Source organism: Oreochromis aureus, linkage group 23 (genome assembly GCF_013358895.1).
Source record: "Oreochromis aureus strain Israel breed Guangdong linkage group 23, ZZ_aureus, whole genome shotgun sequence".
Classification (NCBI taxonomy): Eukaryota; Metazoa; Chordata; class Actinopteri; order Cichliformes; family Cichlidae; genus Oreochromis; species Oreochromis aureus.
The window spans coordinates 35,236,776-35,260,601 of record NC_052963.1 but is presented as its reverse complement, the minus strand read 5'-3'; the positions used below and the strand labels follow the sequence as shown (position 1 = coordinate 35,260,601).

Below are 23,826 nucleotides of genomic sequence, written 5' to 3'. Positions count from 1 at the left end.
CACCCCCCGCCCTGCTTGCCCATTTCCCCCTCCACCCTTTTCTCTGTCAGATCTTGCATTCGCAGGAACTATAAAGTTTGGAGCTGAATTTCACTCATCCACTGAGCTGAAAGACAAACAGTGGAGGACAGTGCAGGACTACACTGTGCTCCACATGGTCACCACTCTAACCTTTACAATTACTGGGAAGTTGGAGCTGTGTGCAGGCTTCACCACAATTTGTGTGATCCAATGAGGAGCAAAAGCCTCGACTTCCACTGGAGGAGACAGCAGAAGATCATGGGAACAAAGCAGCAACATTTATGTTTGCTGTTCAACCGATTACACGATAATATGCATTACTTAGTGGAAGCTCTGTTAGTCCCAAAGGAATAACACACACACACACACACACACACACACACACACACACACACACACACACAACAATAATCTAATTCCTGCAAGAAGACTGATAACATCTGTATCAGTTTATCCTGCAGAGTCAATGAAAACACAGAAATAAAGAAGAAGTTTTATTAGTTCAGCCCAGCAGCACAACTGAACAAAGACCATGTGGACATGAAAACCTTTGATAATCCAGTTTTTCCAAAATATTTAGCACACATAATTCCAAAAGCATGTGTCTGAAATGGCTGAAACGGCATATCACGCATCGTTCAGGCGTTACGTAGTGTGAGACTGGCGCTCTGAAATCCTAACCAGCAGGTCCAGCCTGCCGCACAGCAGAGACTTTGGGTCTGTTATCCCCCCGCGTGGCGAGAAAAGGACTTTTATTGACTTTGTGTGCATCTGACATCATTTGAAGCAGTGACACTCTTGGGTACGATACATCAGCCTCCGTCCTCCCACACATGTTCAGCTCTATAAACACATGCATATGTCCACATGCACACGCAATAACACCAAAGGGATGCTGATGGGCAGTTTCACACGCTTAAAGCTTACAGAGTTGTTTTAGGACAGCTTTTAGTTTCTTTTATTCTTCCACTAAAACACATCTGTTTTCTTTAAATAAAATATAAAATTAAATTGTGATTTTTTTTTTTCCACACCCTGCAAACGATGCTAGCTGTCTTCCATGTGTCGCTTGGATTTTTTTCAGGCCTAACAGTCTCCACATGCTGAGAGGAGGCACGTGGGAAATAAATAAAGCTTTTGTCAAACGCCCGCTGGCCCTCGTCCCAGTTTCTTCATCCCATCCTCTTCCTCTGTGCGCCCCTCCTCAGGTAGCAGACTAGGCTGACAGCTCAATACCGCCTTTATCTGTTTGGACACCTGCACTATGCATGCACAGAGTGTCTGCTTGTACTGTCTTTTCAGTGTGTGTACGCATGGCATTCACTGTGTGTTTTTTTCTAAACACGAGTCTTTCTCTTCGAGTCTCCGTATCACAGTTCATCACGCGACGCCCGGGCCGCAGGAGGCGGCGAGTCTCCCGTCACGCTGTTTTGCGCCACGGGCCTTATGCGACCCTGCTGGGCCGTTTTGCGGGCGTGCTGTCGGTCCCAGTCTGTCGCCACGGCATCATCGTCCCAAATGGTGGAGGTCTCGGTGTCGCTGATGTACCCCGGCTCTCCGGTGTAGTGTGTGGGATAGATGAGCAGCGGCTCAACGGAGAAGGCCTTCAGGTCTCGGGGCCCAAAGTGAGACATGTACTCAACGCTGAGAATACAGAGGAGAGGAAGAAGAGAGGGGTAAGAGACAACGTTGAAACAAACTTCATGATGATAACAGCAAGTTTGTTTTACTTTGGCTGCAGACAAGAACCCAAATACATGAAGTCAGAGGAGACGCTATGTGGATAGAAATATTGGGCCACACCTCTTAATATTTAAATAAAGCACTTAGCCTCTGCTACAAATGGACCTCCTAAAGGACCCCCTGCAAGCATGCATGCTGGGACGCCACCATTAACTATAGGTGGAACTGAAGCAACCCGACAGCCAAGTTTCAGATCACATGTCCCGAGTGCTGAGGCTCCTCCTCTCGCATTAACATCAGCACAAAAACTGGGCGCCAGGAGCTTCGTGGCCGCACAGCTCCTGTACGTGAAATGTGTAGGTAGCCCAGTACTATTACCTAGTAAGTTACTTCAAATAAGTAAACTATTTCTTCCTATTTTTACTCTTACTAACTGCAATTTGCATACTATACACTAAAAGCGCTAAGAGGTATTTAGAGCTTAATTAAGGTATTGATGGGTCCACACTACTTTGCCTTCACAGGGGTTTAAATACAATTCTTCATATTTTACTAGAATGCTGTCTGTGTGCAGATGAATTCAGGGTAAAAAAAATCCAAACTGTTAGTAGAAAACTATTTTGACAACTTTTTCTTTTCTGTTCTGTTTTGTTTGTTTGTTTGTTTGTTTGTTTGCTTGTCTTAATCAATTTTAAATCATGCTTTTTATCTATTTTGTTTTTAATGTCTCTGTAAAGCACTTTGAATCACCTTGTTGTTGAATTGTGCTATATAAATAAACTTGCCTTGCCTTGCCTTTAAAGAGAAAAGTTCAAACATTTTTCAGCTTTTTGTTTAATACTTTTTAAGCCAAATGTAAAAGTTAATATATTTGGTTTGTGGTGTGTTTATCTTTTTCAAAATCTCACTTACATGAAACAGACCAGGCAGTTCTAATCACTTGTTTAAAGCCCGTTAACACTCCACAAGGACGGTGAAACCCTACACCTTTATTAGTGCTGAAAGGACCTGACCTGCTGCCTCTTCCACACAATGAGGTCTTTCACTCTGGCTTCACTGTCAGATATTCCTCTTTCTCCTGCTTTTGCGTATTTGTGAGCAAAGACGGGGATGGAAGACAACAAAATCCCACACGAAAAATGGAGCTGATAACCCTGCTGTTTACACTCTATCGTACAACACATGGCACTTTTTCCCCCTCACACTTTTCCACATTTCTCTCACAAACTCTCTCACTGTTGAATACACACAGCGTATTTGTGTAGTAATCTATACACTCCACACTGGACACACATCGCCGTATATTTATATAGTAACACACACACTTGCACAGTGTTCATCTTATGCACACCCCCACACTGGGAACTCTATCAATGGGAATCCTGTCCCTCTTTCCCCAACCAGCAGGAAAAGCCGTGCTGGTCTACATTCCTCAAAGAGAGAGGAGGAAGGGGGTGGAGACGTGGGTGACACAGGGACGCAGGAGGTGTACAAAGAAGTAAATTTTGCAAGGAGAATGTAGTAAAGCGCTAAGGAGAACACGAAAAGAATGGTGGAAACCAGAGAGCCAGGAAGAGTGGACGCCACATCGTGGCAATGAAGGTGCTACACTAAAATAATGTGGGGGTGCTGAGCAGGAATCCCCAAGGAAAAAAAAATGAAAGAGAAAAGCCGGCATTGTGTCTCGTGTAAGGCACCGTACCCAGTGAACCCCCAGAACAATCCCAGCCCTGTGGGCGAGGAGCACAGAGAGGGGGAAGGAGCTGGTGCTGGTGAGAAAAGCAAAGAAAACGGGACAAGAGAAAGTGAAAAATGATGGAAGCAGAGACATTAAAAAGAACATAACAGACAGATGTTGTGGTTCACCACCAGAGCACAAACTAGAAATCTACACACTGCCGTGCAGTCTAAAAATCACAACAGAGACATGCACGTGCGTGTCCGTGTCTATGTATAGATAATTACTGCATAGAAACTGCTTTATTTCTGTGCTGCTTCACTTCCCTTTGAGTATGACTTTTTATGCATAAACTGGATCCTCGCATGCCAAAAGTCCATACACTTTTAAATTTAGCCTTGGCTATGTCATCCTCTCCACGTGGATCACCTGATCCACTCTTAGGTAAGAGTGCAGTGCACCTGCGATCATCTATTTGTGGTCCTCAGTAAATATTTGCCCGTCTGTTCAGAAACCAGACCGTCTAAAGGGTCTTTGTCTGAGTATCACACAGAGGCGTTGTGTCCTGCACCGTTGTGCAGTCCTTAAATAAAACCCTCTTCCTCTGCATCCCATCCATGTTATTTACAATGTATCAGATTAAGCACATTTCACGTAATTGCTGTAATTTAAAATTAAAGAACTGGGTCGTAAAGACAGACTTGGGGTGTTTGTTGAACATGATGGGCAGGAACTCGTCAACAGGGAGCATCTTAGGCAAAGGCTGAGCAGCCAGCAGCTTTCTGGCCCCTCGGTGTGACAGTGCGTAGCCGAGCGTCCAGTAGGAGTAGTCAGCCTCGACCAGGTTGTTTACACCCTCCACCGACCGCTCCGGCTGCTGCACCTGCATGCGTTTACGGCCCACGTAGCTGAAAACAGACCAAGACAAATGCAACGTTAACCAGGCTTTGTTTAAATGTGCTCGAATGACAAGCATTCATAAAAATAATGAAAAACCAGAAGATTTCTGATTTGAATATAGCTAATGTCAAGCAGGTGATCTCACATCAGGTCCCAGTCCAGCTGGGTGTTGTCTGTGTCATCCATTATGGCCTGCAGCCGTCGCTTAAACCTGGGCTCAAACCTCACGTCATCCTCTAAAACAAGAACCTTCTGGAGGTCACGCTCCACCACCTGACGGTGACAAAACACAAACACTGGGGTTAAAATGAAAGCGTGCCACGAGTGCTGCTCTCCTTAGATTGAGTTTTGGCCATCGTTTTCTGCGATGACTGGTTTTTTTAAACCGAAAAGTTTTTCCTCGTTTTACTGTAGTAATCAACGATGCTGTGTCTGTCTGTCTCTTCTTTGGACAGTCATGAATGAGATTAACAGCTTACAGCCATACCACCCTGAGCACACCTGAATATGTCTGATCTCGGAAGCTAAGCGGCGTCAGGTCTGGTTAGTACTTGGGTGGGAGACCGCCTGGGAATGCCAGGTGCTCTAAGATTTCAGATGGGGGTTGGCGACACGGCATTGGACACTCTGGACCAAAATTGTGCAGTTTTTGTGCTTTTCATTGCAACTTCTGAGCCACATGGACACCAAAACAAGTGGTGTTCGTGTTTACTTCTGCACAATGTTCAGTCTTTTGCACATAACTAGTGCACTGTCTTGTTTCCGTATCATTTTGTTCTGTCTGGTCTTGCACTGTCTTGTGTCTGCATTTTTGCAATTTGTACGCACTTGCACTTTATGTAGTCCTGTGTTGATTGTCTGTTATATGTAGCATCACGGTCTTGGAGGAACGTTGTCTCACTTCACCTGTGTACTGTACCACTGCACATTGTTGAAATGACAATAAAGGCACTTGATTTGACTTGATCTGTTCATGTAGGTCATGAAGTCAGGCACCAGTCTCTGTACATCAGCCAATAGCTCCCTATGTTTCCTGCTCCCTCTGTGAGCTCTTCTCAAACTTACAAAGCGCCTCCTTTTCATAGTGTTACTGATTTAATCAAACCCACTCAGTCATGAGAAAAAGAGATTCTCTGAAAAATCAAGTACACTAGATGATTCAGCACTTTCCAGTTTCATTGTACTATTGTACTAGGTATGACTGTGCTATGACAATAAAGAGTTATCTTACTTGAAACACCACTTTTAGCAGCAGTGACAGCATCCAACTACAAATATAATCTATATAATATAATATAAATATATATCAAATGATCTCAAAGTTTTTTCTGTTAATTAATAAATCATTATATTAATTTTAATATCAGGGTGTCAGACACCAGCTACTCTGAAGGAATTAAGTATCGAGTAAAACAAAACTTTAGCAAGTGGAATCGATGCTTTTAAGTTTGAACACTTTTTTTTTTTTTTTTTTTTAAACCTTCTTTATCTGATTTAGTGCTTTTGCTCTCTCTGGCCTCACCTGTGTCCATATAGAGTGATGGCTGAGGAAGCACCCGATCTCCCCTCTGGTCAGTACCCGACCAGAGTAGGGGTCCTTATAGCCTGGCAACATCTCTATTCCCAACCTCTGCAGCTGGGACGTATTCAAAGCCCTGAGAGAGGGAACAGATTGAAAAAACGATGAAAAACATCATATATCTGCAGTTTACACTCACTGCTTTGTTAGTCATCAGTAAAAACAGCCGCGGTGCCGTGCAAATAAACACAGGAAAAGGGACTAGAACATTCTCATTTGTGGATTAAAATAAGCAGAGGAGGAAAAGCCAGTCAAGTGTATTTCTACAAATGCAAAGTATCTGTAGCGTAAAAACAGGCTTTCGTGACTAAATTAAAGAATGTATGGTTTGGATTTAATCATCATCGGGTTCATGGATGCCTGTTTGTTTGGAACCTACTTCCCGTCCACTGCGTCTATCAGCGTGGAGTGAATCCCCAGTGCGGCCATTGTTTTCAACATCCTGGTTCTTCTGTCCAGCCGGCGCTTGAGGTTGATCAAGAAAACCTAAGCAAGCAAAGAAAATCAGAGATATAAGAAAAAACTGTGAAAGTGCAAAGAGACAGTTTTGGTTACACTCTTGTTCCTCTGGGCAGAGCCAGCACTCACTGAAAAAATGATTTTTAACCATAAACATGAAGGATTTAATCATTAAAATGTGACAGTATAAACTAATGTACATTATATATAACATTTTACTCTTAATTTACATGTAATCAGATTACTCAAAGTCAGCATTCTGGGCACAAGCATTTTTTAACTCACTTCATCAAAGCCCATCCTGCTCTGGGGGGATGGTGGAGAGTACAAATACTCGGACGGCTCGATATCGTGGTCAACTGTTGACACAGAGAGGAGGGAGGTGAAGGGTTATAACAGGATAAACAGGATTAGTAAAAGCCTGAACTTCCTCTTGATTGTGATGGTTCATTTGATTAGGTTTATATGAAAGCTCAGCAGAGGGAGGAGTAGTAACAGAAGTCAAAGGGAAAGAAAACAAGAAGAAATGGGGGTGGCATGGATAAACAGAGTGGGGAGGGCAGCAAGATCACAATCATGGAGGGTCATGGCGGTCAAGAAAGAGAAGAAGCCAGGCTGAGAGGCGGAGTAATCAAGGAATGACAGATAGCAGTCACAATAAGTGTGTAACAGAGTGTGTTTGTACTCACTCAGAGCCTCTGTGATGGTGTGTATGAAACTCTCGCTTTCATCTTCAACATTTTGCTGTGCCTTGAGAGGGACGGGCAGGAAGCCATAGTGCTCTCTGTTACACACATACATCTGCACACCTAAGACACACACGCACACACACACACACACACACAGGGATGTAAACATAACCTCTTGACCCAAATTAGATTACTTCGGGCCCTTGCGCCTCCTCTCACGTGCACACAGTAAATAATCTCTGAAACCAAACAGAAACTCTTCCCAACCCCAACCTGAATGAGAGCGAGAGGCTGCACAGGCTTGAAATCATATAAATACACTGATCGGGCAGGACATTATTACCACTGACAGGTGAAGTGAATAACACTGATTATCTCTGCAGCGGTCGGTATCTATTAAAAGGTCCAGGGAAGGAAGAGTGGCGACCCAGCAACAGGTTCATGGGCGGCCAAGGCTCACTGAAGCACGTGGGGAGCGAAGGCCGGCCCGTGTGGTCCGACCCAGCAGACAAGCTGCTGTTGCTCAAACTGCAGAAACAGTTCATGCTGGTTCTGATAGAAAGGTGTCAGAAAAGTTTGAGGTGTTGACTCCGCCTCCAAATTCCCCAGTTGCAGTCCAGTCGATTATCTGTGGGATGTTCTGGAGAGACAAGGATCCACGGAGGCTCCAGCTCACAGCTAACAGGACTGAGAGGATCTGCTGCTAACATGCTTGTGCAGATACCACAGGTCGACTGGAGTCCATGCTTTGATGGGCAACATCTCTATTCCCCACCACAGTATTAGGCAGGTGGACATAGTCGGTCTGATCGGTGTATGAGCTGATGATGGTGGCTTGTTTATGCCCAAACATGCTTCATGCTGCAGAACGTTTGAGATTTTATTACATTTGTGAATGACTCTGGTCTAATACGTGCAGTGAAATAATGCACAACTGCAGGCACCTAAATGCACAGCTATACATGCTGAAACAAATTTTGAAAAAGACGTCTTTGTTTCTTTCTGTGCCTTCGGGTTTGCATCTGTTAGTGCTTTTCCTTCTTCCACAAGTTCAATCCTAACAGTCGCATTTGTTCCGTATCGGATTATGCAAATCCACAAACACTGATTTGGTTGCACACACTTATAAACCTCCCCCATGTTCAGCAAAGAAGACACATGGATCCATTTATCTTACTCTCTTGCTCATTTACCTTAATTTGACACATGTGCATGAAACCAATGAAACGCTCTGTGTTATACAACAGTAAACATCTGCACAATAAAAAAGTTTGCAAAAAACTGCAGGTGCATGAATGAAGTGACAGATAGCTCCGAGTTCAACACGGTGAAGCTGCTATGAGGCATTTCTCTCCTTCTGTGGTCTGCTGCAAGCCGGCAGATTCAAACTGACCTGCTTGACGTGCCGAGAAGGCAAACACCATGATGTCATCAAATGCCCAGCTGTAGTCTGGGTGAGGGGGGTAGAAAGCCAGGTCGCTGCTGGATTCACGACGCAGGTCCAATAGGAAGGTGCTGTGCACCATGGGAACGGGGAAGCAGCCGAGCCGCTTCCACTCCCTGATTGGCTGGTAGTCTGGGGTTCGCTTGTAGTAACCCTGACAGGAAGGACGGAGTTAAAAAAAAAAACCCGGCATGCTGCTTAATAAATCCGGATTAGTGGATGGACAGAGGGTTGAATTTAACTGTACCTGTGGAGTCATGCCACACCAGAAGTTAGAGTAGAGAGAGCGCGATTCTAACATGGGAGCCACCAAGGTTAAGTTCTCAGCCATCATCAGGTTCAGCACGCGAGGATTGGTCAGCAGGTTGTCGCTGTCCACAAACTGAAGAGAAGCAGGCGAGAGCAATCACAAACACAGAACGCGAAACATGAAAACAGAGATTCCCTATGTAGGTTCCATATACACAGACGTTAGCTTAAACACAGTCACAGCTTCTTCAAAAAACAGCCCTCAAAAATTCATTAACCATCAAAATGTAAAAAGCTTTAACTGATATATTTTATATTGTACATCAGACAAAACAATCCATTTAAATATAAAAAGTAATTATACACCATTGTGTACACATCTAAAAATGATTTAATGCTCTCACTGCTCAAACAAAGCTAAACATAATATCACTTCAAACACACAAATCACATTAATGTTAGCTGTTTGGCGTCTGCTTTACACATACGGCACACTTTGTTATTAAGTTTCTGTCAGAGTAAAGAAGTTAAACTACAGACTGAATCCCTGAGATATGTTTAAATATCGTCTCAGGTTTTCTAAACCTGCCATAAAAGCTGCTGTAGTGAACAAAAGGCCTCTGTTAGCACGACTGGGCTTATAATGCAAGAAATAAATGTGTGTGTGAAATTAAAGTTTGTGCTGATTCACAGAAAATGTCTTTCTTTTGTCTCTGGACCCATTGTAAAACAAAAAACTGACATTTCTACAGTTGATCGTGAAAAATTGAAATTTCTTTTGTTTTACTTATTTACTTTGGTGCACATAAATGAGCTACACGACATCTTTTCAGTAGGAAAAGTTGTAAACCCCCATTAAAAATCAGTCCTAACTTTGAGCCCTCTTTCACATCCTAAAAAAATCTATCAAGCAGATCAGATTGGAGTCCTTGCCGGGCTGATTCAGGTCCATGGGCCTTATGTTTGACACCCCGCCTTTAAGGATCACAGCAGCACACAACCAGCCACCAGGCTGATCCACTGCTGCAAATGTCATTGGCTGATTTGGTTTTGTTCTGAGGTTTAATATGACTGTAAGCACTCAGCAGGAGACTGGCTCTGCTTCTAGATTCTGGGGAAAGAGCTACAGGGTAAATACCTACTGCACATTTAAATTTAAACTAAAGAGGTTACCAGGATGTAGTCAGCCCATCGTTCCCGGGTGGCCTTCAGAGCAGCCTGCCTTAGCTTCATTACATGGTTGAATCTGGAAGGAGGCCAGTGTTTAGGGCCCCATTCGTCTGTGTAGGACCTGAGAGAAAAAACACACTTTTTCAGTGTCCACTATCCCATCAATGGGCACAAATGATTTATGAAGAGAGAAGGAACTAGACTTGGTCTAAACAGGTCTGATGAGTGATTCTCGTGGATTTACCTCGGCTCCTCCATCGGTCTCCACTCCACGTAGTGATAGACGTGCTGAGCTCTCTTCAGCCATTCTCTTAACATGGCGGTGGTGTTGTCCACATTATGGTCTGTCGCTGCCCTAAATGACCAACGCAGACAACACAGGACTCCATTCAATGAACAGCCACAAGTTCAACTGGAGAAACAACAGCACAGCTTGTTCACACGCATCTGCTGAACACTTTTCCCAAGCACACCACGCCAGGACTGTTTTCACTGTGCAGAAACGAGAGGAAGTGAAGAAGAGTCGAACACAACGCTCAGAACTGCAGACTGTGGTCAGCTTGATGTAACAAGGAAGGGGTAGGTACTAACAGTCAGAGCCATTAAATCCATGTCAAGGGAAAAGAGTTTCTTCTTAAGTACTGTCTGTTGTTACAGCAGGCAGTTTCAGTGTTGCAGAGCCTCTTTGCTGCCTAATTAACTGCAGTGCTGGAGAACAGGCAAAGTCTCATGAGTCACCGTGCAGGGAAGTGTTACTGCAAGCCTACCATAACCCTGCTTTCAGCCTGACTGCTAGGTTTTGAACAATTATGGGCGCTGACAAAGAGAACCATTAAACCACTCCAACTTTGGGCACAAAGACTTAAAAAAGCAGGAATAACTGCAGCTACAACTATCTTTAGCTTCATTAAATTGTGAATGTTGATGCAATGTTATTGGAGCAAACAATAAAATGTTACAATGCAATTACTTCTGTCAAGCCTCACCCTAACCCTAAAACATGTCCAAAGTTATACCTTAAAGAATAACTGTTTATGATATGATCTCATATGAATACATAAACAGATTTAGACCCCGGAAAACAGCAGAAATACCTGTAAGCATCGGGGTGTCACCCCTGTGGTTTGCACTCTTTCTTTGCAAAGATTTCCACTTGAGCTAACAGCTGACTCAGAGGAGACAGTGTGACTACTGTATGTGTGAGTGGGAGCTTGTGTGGATATATAAATCTGTGCGAGAGAAGTTAAGGCCACAAACATGCCCTCGTTGTGGTTTTTGCTATCACTTCACTTTTTGGGGCAGCAGAAAAATAAACGTCACCTGCCACAAACTCACTTTACATTTAAAATGTCACTTAAGGAGGAGAGGTCGACAGAACTGGAAACAGAAGCCATTTGAATGTGTGTGTACACACACACAGATGGAGTTTTCCACTGCTTGCTGTAATATTCCCTACTGTACTGTCTCCAGAATCACACCCAGTTTTAGTCTGGATGAACAGAGATAGAAACACCAACACGCCCAAAGTTCGCTCCTCTCTTCTCCTTCCATGTTTCACACACACACACACACACACACACACACCTGCTCTCTGTACGATAAACTTTTGCTGACATGCTCATTATCTTCATATAATTACATGTAAATAAATTACATCCGTGAAGAAAACAGATGTGCAGTCTTGTATTGCTCACGGAGGTTAGCCCGACCATCAGGGCGAGCTTATGTTTGGGCTTTAAGTCAACTCCAGTCAGGCCAATAAACTCTCCGTCCGACATGAACAGCTGGAGAGAACCACGAGCTATATGATCAATAACTCTAATAGCATGTGTGGTGTGTGCACGTCAGTACTTGTAGATGCGTGCGGCAGACCACGAGGATGTTCAGAGCTGTGTTTTACAGCAGCGTGGCTGTGTTTGGACATTTTAAATATACCCGTCTGCCCGAGTGCGTCGAAAGTCAAATGTAAGTAAAAGCAGGTGCACAATTTTAAGCAAGAGAGCAACAAAGGCAGAAAGAAGCTCTTGATGAATAGCTGCTGAACACACTGAAACACCTGAGTCTCTGGTAATAAGCAGATGTGCCCACACATTACACATTTTTTCATCTGCTAAACAGCATTTCGCTCCAGGACATGAATATGTTCCCACATGCCAGCTCTGATGGAAAGATCCAGCTCCAGGCAGAGGTTTGACAAAACAGAACAATGCACGGCACGAGAAACTGGGACGTAACGTACAAGCGAGCACGTGCATGGATGGGACACAAAGGACGGGCGAGATGTGTGGAACGAGTGACTGAAAGTGAAAGGAGAAGAAAAGTGGCTTTGTGTTTGGTAAACATACGCTGAAAAAATCATTTTAAACTGTTCTCAGCTAAGACTGAGTACTTCAGTGAATACCTCACAGAGCTCATTAAAATCACTTCCAAACCAAAGATTGTCCTGGCTTTGTTTTGCCCACACCATATTAAAATACTAATGATGCTTTTGTTCAATCTGCAAGGATCTAAATCTCTGCAGAGTTCTATTTTATTTTTATAGGCTCGTTTTGGCAAGATGCTCTTTCCAGGTAACCGGCCAACTGAAGGTTGATGGGTGTCTTCAAAAGAGCAGCAAACAGTCTGCAGCCTCTTACAAATGGTTTGGAAAATATGGGAAGGACTGATTTTAGAAATAATTGTCCTCTGTTAAGAGGAATTTGTAGCTAAAGCCTAAAAGTATACTATACATACGTGTATATATGTTACATATTCAGTAGCTGGTAGAACCAACTTTGGCTGTAAGAACTCAAAGTACCTGTTTTCTGTGTGACTTTATCAGTCTCTCTCATCACTGTGGAGGAATTTTGGCCCACTCGTCTTTACAAAGTTGCTTCAGTTCATTGAAGTTTTGGGGAATTAATTTATGCACAGCTCTCTGACGGTCAGCTTGAGGTCTGGACTTCTTTTTCAGCTGTTCTGCTGGAGATTTGCTGCTGTGCTTGGGATCACTGTCCAGTTGTATGACCCAGTTTGGTCCCAGCTTTGACTGTGAGACAAACATCACATTTGTCCCATATGTCCTCACATTTGACTCTATATACAGAGGATTTCATGGTCCACTCAATGCCTGTAAGGTGCCCAGGTCCTGTGGCTGCCCTCCACCACCGGCTTTACAGTTGATACGAGGTGTTTGCATCTCCGCTTGGATCTGTCCAAAGAACATTGTTCCAGAAAACTTGCAGTTTTACATAGTATGACCCAACCTGTGGACTCTGAGGTGGAGCTCTTGAGGTTTTTTTGCATGATCTGACCTTCAGCTCAGGTTGCTGGCCTTATGATTTGGATCATTGATAATGTTGGTCCTCATTGATTTTGTTGGCACTGCTGGGTGCTCACACTAACTGATGATCAGTTAATGAAGTGCAGTTGATTAGCAGCACCTGCCTGTGTTTCACACACTGATTCTGCAGCTTGGCTGTTTTTCTTGAATAAATAAAAAGACAGTGTGTCATTATTTATGTGTTTCTGTTTATCCTAATGTTAGACCTGCTAAGGACCAGATTATTTCTATAATGTCCTGATACATCAAACATTAGCATTTATAGTTTTCTTTACAGTAACCGTGTACAGCATCACAGCTTCCCTCTGGGTACATAAATATAAATTAAGCTATTGAGAATGATCCGCAGCTGCTTTAGGATTAAGTTTGCTTTCTGACTCTTTCCCCCTGAAACACATCCTGTTAGGCTGCCCCTCCTGCAGCCCAGCCCCTCTGAGCACTAAGAGCTCTGAGCACACTGTGATTTTCCATTACCAACATTGCATCTTAGTGTTCCTTATGATTTCTGAACATGAGAAACTTAGCAACGTATGAATCCAAGCAGCATGTGCACACAATGTGCACATGTGAAACAAACAGTCCGAGGCTTCTGTGTATAGGCACAGAGAAAACACACTTACCCAGAGTCGACCTCATTTTCTGCTCCGCATCAGGTTTGCAGAACAGCCGGGGCTCCAACTCATTCGATCTTACTGCATTCATTCTTTATTACGAGGCAACTATCATCCCCTCTGGTGGATTTCCTCTACCTTTAGGCTGGATCAGCGAGACCTCAAAGAGCCTCTGCAGTTTCTTTCAAATCCTTCAGCTGTGCTGAGATGATACTTAAACCTCTGCAGTTTTTTGTCCCTCTAGCTATGGGAAGTAAGATAAAAATGGATGTGCAGGCATCGATGCACAGGGATGCAACACGACTCAATAACTGGATAAATGCAACAATTTAGGATCTTGGATTTATATCCCCCTTCTTCATCATTCCATACCCTTTTTAGTTTCCTCTCCTGCCCGATACTGTCCCCTCATCACCTTTTTTTAAGGTTAGGGTAAGCTGCAGCCTCATTATTCTGTTGCCTGCAGCCGTGGGGTTAGGCTCAGCATCTGGATAGCATATGCTTCCTGAAGCCTCACCTACACATCCCATCATTCCTTCTCTCTATCACTTTATGGAAGACATTTATTCTTCCCATGTTATCAGCACACTGGACTCAGAGCATTTTAGCAATCTGACTTTTCAACTTTAATCCCTGTTGGACCAATCACGCGCTGCATTCCCGTCTCATACCGACCCCAGATTTCATGTTTCACAGGGCTGGTGTAAGAGCAGGGGATTAGTGTAAAATAAAGCAAATCAAAGTAGCACGTGCACACAGTGTTACACGTGAGAGAAACAGAGTGAGGCACGATAAAAACAAATCATTTTAAAAAAAAATGTCCATATATAAGTCAAAATTAAAAAAAAAAAAAGACTCTGGGCAATGTTTTGTTAGTAACATTGCATAAAAATGATTACCAAAATTATTTCACACACTCTTCCTTATGGTTATCCAAGCCAGAAAGGTGTGCCAGATATTCTGGCTTTAAGCACAGAGGCTTGACTCTGAGATTGGCCCATTGAGGTAAACACAGTTCTGAAAGGCCCAAGAGGCTAGTATCAGCTGACTGTTTATTCAATAAACTATCTAATATCACTGCCAATAATGACTGGGTGCTGCATTTAATTAGGGAGTAAGAGTACCTCTTACAGGCGTGAACATTGATGCCTTTAAAACATAATAACTGTGATACAGGGTGTGCTTCTTTGGGTTGACTTTGCTATACAGTCCGTAGGCTGACGTGGCTGTCGGCTTCGTGACGGCCCGGCGGGGCAAAGGGGAAAGAGGTGGGGGTGGATGGGCAGAGAGAGATGGAGGAAGAACAGAGAAGAGTAGGGAGCGGTGAGCTGAGACGTCTGGACTGAAATTCCTCATGACTTTCAGGGTCAACAAAAGTACCCAAGGCCAACAGACTCGCACTGTAGTGTAATTTCTGGCATTCATATTCAAGGCTCGAAAAAGATAGTCATCAAATGCTCATTTCTTCTGATTGGCACAGAAGAAATGAGCCCCTCTCATACAAGCCTGCAGTCTGAGAGCAAAGTGCTCCACCTGAGATCTCGACAAGAAGGATTTTAAATTCAGAGGATATGTTAATATGGTTCTTGCTTTAATCATGTGAAGGTCAAAGGATTCTGTCATTCAACCTGCCTCTATGCATGAGATCATGTGACATATGATACACGTTTTCTTACCACGGCAGTTACAGAAGGCAGAGCCCACATATACAGAAAGACATCCATTCACATTTTAGTAAACTCAATAAACTTATAATTATATAATTATCTCAAAGTGGTTTAAAGTGAAGTATATAATTAATTTTACTTTTAGATCCTGTTTACATGTAATTAATAATCATATATTATAAACTAATACAGTTCTTGCGTGTGCATCTGTCCTATTTTGGTCATCCTTGTGGATCGAGCTGCTGACTGAAGCTTCTGAATAGGAATAACTCAAAGGAATGCATGTATGAAAGAGCTTTGACAAGGGAGCAGCTAGAAGTAAGACATGCAATTAAAGTTGCAGTCCACAAATAACATAAAATAAAGGTCAACCAGCAAATATACTACAAAAAGGCGATACACTAAAAAGTGGCAATCCCAGACTCTAGTTTTACATTTTCATCATTTAAAGTTTAAGTTTAATTGATCAGTTTCACTGAATTATTTCAACATACTGCTCTATATGCTGATGATATGATTGTGTATGATTGTGTATGTCTCCCTGAATCTATTTTTTAAACTCACAGGACACCATCTCAGTGTTCATAGGAAGCTGTTCTCAGTTTTTTCAAGTTAATCTCAGGTGAATTTTGGCTTTTTTTGGCACCAAAACCCTAAATATGTGTTCTAATGCTACGGATATGTAGAGTTAACATGTGTAAACGTGTAAAGTACGTTCAGCCAGTGAATTACATCAATACTTTCTTATTGTAAAAATAAAGGTTGGAGGTTAAAATGAACAGAAAGACAGAGAGAGAGAGGAAATCAGCAAAACGTTGAGATGGAAGAAGAGATGGAGGACCGGAAGGATGTCAGGGAAAGAGTGGAAATGACACAGTGGGGCAGAAGACAAGTCAGTAAAGTGACTTTGACAGATTAATGCTGCTGAAAGTTTTATTTTTCACCCAAAGAAAACTTATTCACGTATTCATTACACTTAAGTCTAATGAATATCTTACTAGTTATGAAAATGTTTTTCTAAATTCTTTATCTCACTAATTCCTCCTTGCCTTCCTCTGCATGTCCCTCGACGTCAACTAATCTAATTTCATACTCAGGCCTCCCTCATCCTCTAGACAATACCAAGCTGTTATTGTGTTTAGGTATTTGCATATTCTACTGCTGTTGTGCTGCCAACTTCTGACCATGCTGCTGAGGGGCTGTGGAGCACATGGGGCATCTAAGCGAGAATTCACCGTCTGGAGCCCAGCATGGGAACAATCATTTCCACTCCAGGGGGGGAGAGAGAGCGAGAAAGAGAGCTTGAAGAAAAGGCTGAGGGGTTGGAGAGTAAATCTTTGTTTACTGCACTAGATTGAACAAATATGTCGATGCTAGAGAGAAAACATTCCCATGAAGAGCCCGTTGCTGCGGGGCCGGTCTGTTATCAGGTACAACATCAGCTGCGTCCTTTCAACTTTACAGAGAGTTGATGGTGATGCTGAGCGCAGGGCTGGCAAAGATTAATCTTCGAAGTTACCGAGTTTGGAAAATGGTCGGAGGGCCACATACTGTAATAACTTCTACTAATACCACCTAATGGGCTGGTGTTAAATAAAAGCCCTGTTTCCAGAAAGCTTTCAGCTGTTTGGGTGATGCAAGAAAAAATGTGACCACACTAAACATGCATCTTGTGCTCGGCTCAATCTTTCAGGTAAGGAAATCCCAGGGATCTGATTCTGTGTATCCAGACGAACAGAATCAGATTCCTGGGACAGATTTCAGCTTTTTTATCACTTAACGTTTTTTAAGGACTTCTTTGTTCTGAGATGGAGCGCCACACTTGTTCTTTCCAGGGATCTGTTATTAGAAAGATACTGAGAAATCGAGCACCTTTATTTAACTTTTATTTAGCCCATTATCTTTACTGCAGACAGCGACACAAGCCATGGATCACGTGAGTTTTACTTTGTCACAGCAGACTGGGGGCAAGACCCTGTGCAGGATCTTAACCATGTAACTTGAAATAATTCAACTCAACTCAAACTAGTTGCACCGCTAGATGTGGCTTCGGTGGCTCTGAAGCCAAAAGTGAAGAAATGGAAAACTAGCTAACCTTTAAGGTATGAGTAAAATCAGTTTAGGATAACTTCACGTTTTCAAAGCAAACTGTGCTGCAGCTGAGAAGAAAAGAGTTTCCTCTGCTCCAGTGAGTTTGTGTCATTACCAGCTGCTTATCTGGAAAATGTCACCTTGTGTTTCTGGAAATTATTTAAAAAAATCAGAGCAGATGTTTGAAGACATTTAAATTTTCCCATGGACTGGATGTGACTGCAGTCTTCAAGTGATAATGAGTGGGAGGTAAGAGATGATCGTGGCCTGTTTCTGGCTCACTGTGGGCCTGGTGGTTGTAAAGGGGAAGTAAATGGAAAACCGGGGCAGAGCCAGAGGAGCAGAGCAGAACACACAATCATTATGTGTCTAACAGAACACACACATGTCCACATCAAACACACAGGGTTCATGTGAGAAGAGATGCTGTGCACGTGCTTGAAAATCCAGTCATACTTGTAGCAGAACTAAGAAGATCATTAGATACAGTCATATTTTTCCTTAGTAAAAAACTTGGGGAAAATAGCACTATTCTAATCGTTTACAAATGCTCACGCTGTCAGCACTAACTCACAACAGTTTATCCCGTCCTCATAATTTATTCCATACACTTGGAGGAGCTGCTCTTCAGAAAAGTTCTGCCCTGTCCCAACAAAACCAAGAACAATTTCTCCTTCACTGGTGCACTTCCACAGAGGAATGAGCCCCGAGGTAACACACCTGGCACGGCAAATCTGCTCCGCGCTCCAAAACCGATAAGCCCGTTTTATTCTTTCCGCTTTCCTCCACTGTGTCAGTCGGAGGGAATATAAAAAGCCTGGTGAGCAAAGGGCTAAAAGAAAGAAACTATGTAATGATAATCCTGCACAGCATCACAGCTACACTCAGCTTTTACTGGACAATATGACAGAAATCTCTATGACAGAAGGATCTCCAGAGTACACAGCACATTGTTCACCAAGGCCTTCAGCATGTATTCACACAGCCGTGGAACATTGCGAACTTTTACACTCATCGTGCCTGAGGCTTTTGGGTGCATGAGGACTTGCAATTATCTCATTATTTTAAAAAAATAAAATAATAGCTGTGGTTGGCTTTTTAGGGTTTCCTGTTATTTTGCAGCTGTACAATATTTCAGTCAATGAAATGCAATGACAAGAACTGCTCATTATGTTAAAAGCTATAAAAAACATACCACAAGGACCATTCCCCATTGTGTCTGAGTATAAAGTGCAGTGGCGGTCATAAATATGGGTTAAGTGGCTTTACAGGATAATAAACAACATGACATTATGAAAGTGAAAAAGAGAGTCCCTCTGGGAAAAGGCAGCGATGTTAGCGTTCTATTTTCCAGATTCAGGTCCACAAATCATCACGACCTCCAACTGAGCACCTGGGAAAGCGCTTCAGATGAACACAGCCGGCAGGCAACACACAGCAGGCAGCCAGCGAAAAGCAGCATTAGCAGGAAATTAATAGGAGGCTGTGCTGAGTTTGAGGTTTTTCATGAATTGTGCATCAAACATAAACACAGTTCAGTGTACGGGGAAATCTCCATCGCCTCCTTTGAAGGTGAAACTCTTAAAACTTTTAACTGGCCAAGGATAAAGCATGAAGTAATCTCAACTCAACCTTGTTTCCTCCTACTGTTACCAGAAGCATCAGAAGAAATACAAGCGATCTAATGTCATTGTTTCCCGTCATGTTCGTGCCTATAAATCACAGAGATGGCAACGCCCTTGATGAGTCACTGAGTTTGACGCTTAAATCCAATTTCTCTGACCTTATTGTTAGCCTTTCTAAACATCGGCACATTTCTCTTTCAGTGCCCGAAAGGAGAAAAACAACAAGAGGATCGAGGAGAGCAGATTTGGTGGAGCCAGTGTGGGAATGTGGATTAACTAACCTGCTACCATTGTTGACCACCTTCTCTCTGCACAGCTGCCCCCTCTCCCGCTAATTCCCTGCATTCTTTCACTCTTTAGCAGCAGTGTGAGAGCTTTTTTCAAGCCGCTGCCACCTCTCTGCGAGACCTGTGCCCGCTTGTAGGGGGAAAACTTTTACAGGCAGGCAGATTTGTCTGACCTTCCCAAAACTGGCAGAGAGTGGTGGAGATCTGAGCGGATGATCAGATTGCCATAGAAACTGGAATGAAATGAAATGGTCATCCCAACATCCACAGCCCTGCAGGAGAAAATCTTGCATTAGAAATAGCTATGTGACCTTACCCAGATGATTTAAAGCGGTCAAAAATACTTGAAGACAAAGGATTCAAAACTCTAAAAGCTAAAGAAGCTTCTCAGTTTGATATCATATTTTATGTTATTAAAAAGCCGTGGATCCAGTGGAAAATATTTAAGGAACAAACAATTTTAGGTTTTTTTTTTTTAAATTTAAGTACCGTGAGCTTATTTGACTGAAGACTAGAGAGGACTCGCACTTAAAACATTGGTCTTTCCAGTGTCTCCCTCTAAAAATCACCTGAATCCTTCACCACCTTTCCTGATCTGTTCCTATTGGACTGCATTTTATGAAACGGGTATGGAGAAAGAAAACAGTCCTCTGTGGCGTTCAAGCATGAAGATTCCGAGAGCGAGTACAGTGAGGAACACCGTGTCCCCTCACAAAAGCGAAGCTTCACAGCCACAAAGTTTCCCTTTAGGTTTTATCACTTGGCCCATAGACAAGCTGAGGATGGCAGTAAAGCACACCAGCTACGCTCCTGGATGGCTGTGCAACATTAAACCACAGAGTCTTTGGCTCTTACCTCATGGGAACTCCAAACTCATGTCTCTATTTGCCCAAGCAGTCCACAGCCAAACATATAATATAAAATAACAGCTCAGATGCAATAATGTTGAGGTCATCAGAGGGAATTTGTGTTACTGTTTTATTCTCAAAGTGTTTGCATCACCCATCTATCTGAGGAGCTTCGGACATGCTGATGTTTGGGTTTGAAGCTGTCACATAGCAGTAATGAGTTTTGTAAAAAAAAAAAAAAAAAAACGCTGTAAAACGCTCTGACACGTATTTATGCGTTTAGGGATAACTGAACTACAATTGGGCATTCATTGGGCGGTTTGGCTTACACGATGGGTAACAGTAATGATGACAGCAGAGAAGCACAGAGCTGCAGTGAAACATGTCATTTTCCGGACCGACTTAACCACACAGACACTTTTTGTTAACTTAGAAAAATAAGAACTTTATAAACATTAAAACTGTTTCCAATTACTCCTCCTTTAAATTAAGCAGCACCACATATTACAGACTCAGTGTTCTGGAGGTGTTGCTCAAAGTATACTGTTCACATCATCTTGCATCACTGGACGGATGTTAGGGGAAATATTTTAATCAGCTGCACCTAAAACAGACATGTGTTAGGTGCTGATATGTTTCAAGAATGTAAAGCTTTTTTGTGGTTCTACTTTAACTGCAGGGTACAGAGATGCCTGTCGTAGCTCAAGGGGCCCTTCCTCTGTTAGTTAAACCACTCACAAAGCCATGGCATCTCAGGCACTTTGGCACTTTGCTGTGTAATGAAGCCTCCCTCCTCTTTGTGAGTCCCTCTAGTGCCGCTGTGTATTCTCCTGAGGGTGTTTCAATTAGACCCTCTGCAAAGAAAAGCAAGACATTCAGCAAGGGAAGGCTGGGAAACAAAAGAAAACACCGAAAGCCAGAGACCAACGCCAACAACACTGCAAACCTTCAACACAGAGCTGTTTCCATCTGCCATTTCACATGTTTTGCACTTGGATATTTAAGCCTGTGGAAGCCAGAAATCACCCAGATTCTCTTTGATTAGATCCATCAGCCTGCAGAACCCACATCCTGGGCACCCACACACACACAGACACACACACACAGTTTACGCATGACTTCCCATCCTGCTGTCAGACCAGCTCAGTGTCTCCTTTTATCCCCTTCACCTGCAGGGTCTCTCTTTGATGGCTTTTCATTATCACAGTCAGCTCTATGAGACCAAACGGAACACAGGACCTCACCTGGGGTGAGGCCCCTTCATACCCGGTAGCCCCGCTGCTTTAAAGCCCCGTTTCCGCAGGTTTGTGCTGAATCAGACAGAATGAACCGTGATTAAGGGTTAAGTCGAACCTAACATGCACAGCAGCCCTTTCATCTTCTCCCACAGTGTGCAATTTGGGCGCCGGCAGACACGCGAGTTAAGTACATCATAAAACTCTGCAACAGGTCTCGGAGGTTTCCAAGAATTAACGCGCACACCCGCTGCTTCTCGTTACAGATGCTCAGCATCATGTAGCTCCTAGATGTGCCCTGAAAATCTACGGGCCACTGCCCGGAATAAAATACGGGTTTGCAGCCTGTGAGTGCGGCTCTCACCAGATCGCTATGCGCTCTTTCGGGTACTCCAGCCTCTCGATGCAGCCCAGGTAGTATGGCAGGCTGTGCGCCGCGTTACGAGCCACGATGGCGATCATAACCTTGGGCTTCAGCAGGGAGGACTCAGGCTTGATCTGCTCCTGCACCGCCGTCACCAGCTCCGACACCCCGCCGGGCACCAGAGCGCACAGCAGCACCCACAGCACACCGGCTCCCGCAGTCCCGGCAGCTCGCATCGTCGCTTCCAAAATCCGCCGCGAGTCCAGAGAGTGAGGCAGGGAGAGAGGAGTGAGCCGAGGATCAGCCACGCTGCCACTGGGAGGGAGGGAGGAAGGAAGGTGTGGGTGGGTGTAGGTCTCCACACCTCCTTACTCCTCCTACATCCCTGAGGGCTGCTGCTGCTGCAGTGCCGCAGTGGAGCCCTCATCAAACTTCTCCGTTTACTCATAATAATCATTATTATCCAGAGTCTCACGGAGCACCTTGGATTCTAATAAATTACCTGCTTACAGTAAGCTGATGATTCTTTAATCATCTCTATCAGTTTTTAGTAAACTGGGGTAACAACCCTGCTCGCTATACTTCTCCTCATTTCTCCTCCTTCCTGCACGTTTTCCTAAATGTTTCTTTCCTTTTCCACGCCTGGAGCCTTGACAGCCTTCTGGATGCCGCAGAACTGGAGACCATGAAGTCATCAACTCTGACATCAGCTTCGCAGAGTGCTGCACTTTTTTTCCCTCTGGAATTCTTACAGCACGGTGCAAAAGTCTGCAGCCAACCCGAATCTTTTATGATTTGTTAGGAAAATGGGAAATAGATGCAGTGATTTACTAAAACATTTAAACGTAAACGGAAATATAGTATATGAGACAAAAGCAGCGCTTGAAAGTGAGCAGCAGTGATGTTTGGTGTGAGCAGCCCCTGTGAGGGTCTTCAGGAATAGTTCTCCAGTCTTCTTGAAGGACAGCTCTTCTTCTAAAGCTCTTCTTTGGATGTTTCTGCCTTTTTCTCTGTTCTCTGTCAGAATGATCCCACACTGCTTCAGTAATGCTGAGGTCTGTTGCACAGATGGCTGCAGACACTCACTGTTGTACCTCCCTCCTGACTTTCTACATACACACTGGTTATGGTTTGAACCCAAATTTTCAAACGTGGATTCGTCTGTCTGTCAGGCCTGTTTCTGCCAACTTTCAGTCCAGTTCTTGAGTAGTTCTCAGACCTCAGCCCTTCCTCCCTGTTTCCCTTCCATAAGCATGGCTTCCTCACAGCGACCCTTCCACTGACACCATTCCTGATGAGGTTTCAATGAGCAGTAGATGCATCAGCTGAAGGTCCAGATCATCTCTCGGGCCTTTGCTGAATTTTTCCCTGTTTCCTAAGGACATGACTTTCAGATATTATCACACTGCTGTAGATATTTTTAGGCCTCACACTTCTTCTTTTGTCCTCGACTTGTATGTTTTCTCACATTTGTTAATGAATCATCTGGCTGGTGCAAACACTGAAGATACAATTTAAAAATGATTCTTTCCACAGTTGCTGACACTAAATTGATTCATCCCTTGAGTTAAGTGCCATTTTTATGCTTGAATGATTCATTAAATTTAACAAAAATGATCAGGTACGAGGACTGGGACTGAAAGCAGAGTCAAAATCAGCCAGTGTTTCAAGAAAAGAGCTTGAGAAAGCTGGAGAACTGTTTTAAAAAACAAGAAAGTTTGGCGGTTCAGAAGAAAAACATAAAGAATGAGGGTGGTATGGTAGTTAGCACTGTTGCCTCATAGCAAGAAGGTTCTGAGTTCAATTCCTCCATCAGGCTGGGGTCTTTCTGTGCAGAGTTTGCATGTTCTCCCCGTGTTTGCATGGGTTTTCTTGAGGTGCTCCAGCGTCCTCCCAAAGACATG

At 43.5% G+C, this 23,826-nt stretch overlaps 1 protein-coding gene and 1 pseudogene across 1 annotated transcript; one reads left to right on the top strand and one right to left on the bottom strand.

Annotated features, from left to right (window-relative positions):
• Positions 1 to 502: 502 nt before the first annotated feature.
• On the bottom strand, positions 503 to 22,210 carry colgalt2 (collagen beta(1-O)galactosyltransferase 2). The gene is made up of 12 exons (XM_031726734.2): positions 21,923 to 22,210; positions 10,117 to 10,227; positions 9,876 to 9,993; positions 8,701 to 8,835; positions 8,403 to 8,607; positions 7,010 to 7,129; positions 6,606 to 6,679; positions 6,241 to 6,347; positions 5,805 to 5,937; positions 4,428 to 4,555; positions 4,084 to 4,290; positions 503 to 1,665 (listed from the first exon to the last, which is right to left on the bottom strand). Exons 1-12 carry the CDS (start codon positions 22,156 to 22,158, stop codon positions 1,392 to 1,394), a joined length of 1,848 nt encoding a protein of 615 aa, XP_031582594.1. The 5' UTR covers positions 22,159 to 22,210; the 3' UTR covers positions 503 to 1,391.
• LOC116310068 lies at positions 4,756 to 4,874 on the top strand (annotated as a pseudogene).
• Positions 22,211 to 23,826: the final 1,616 nt, after the last annotated feature.

Coding starts and splice junctions, on each gene's coding strand:
- colgalt2 (XM_031726734.2), bottom strand. CDS start 22,158: ATGCGAGCTGCCGGGACTGCGGGAGCCGGTGTGCTGTGGGTGCTGCTG. Junction 10,228..21,922: donor AAAGAGCGCATAGCGATCTG/GTGAGAGCCGCA, acceptor TTGGTCATTTAG/GGCAGCGACAGACCATAATG. Junction 6,348..6,605: donor GCAGGATGGGCTTTGATGAA/GTGAGTTAAAAA, acceptor TTGCTTGCTTAG/GTTTTCTTGATCAACCTCAA.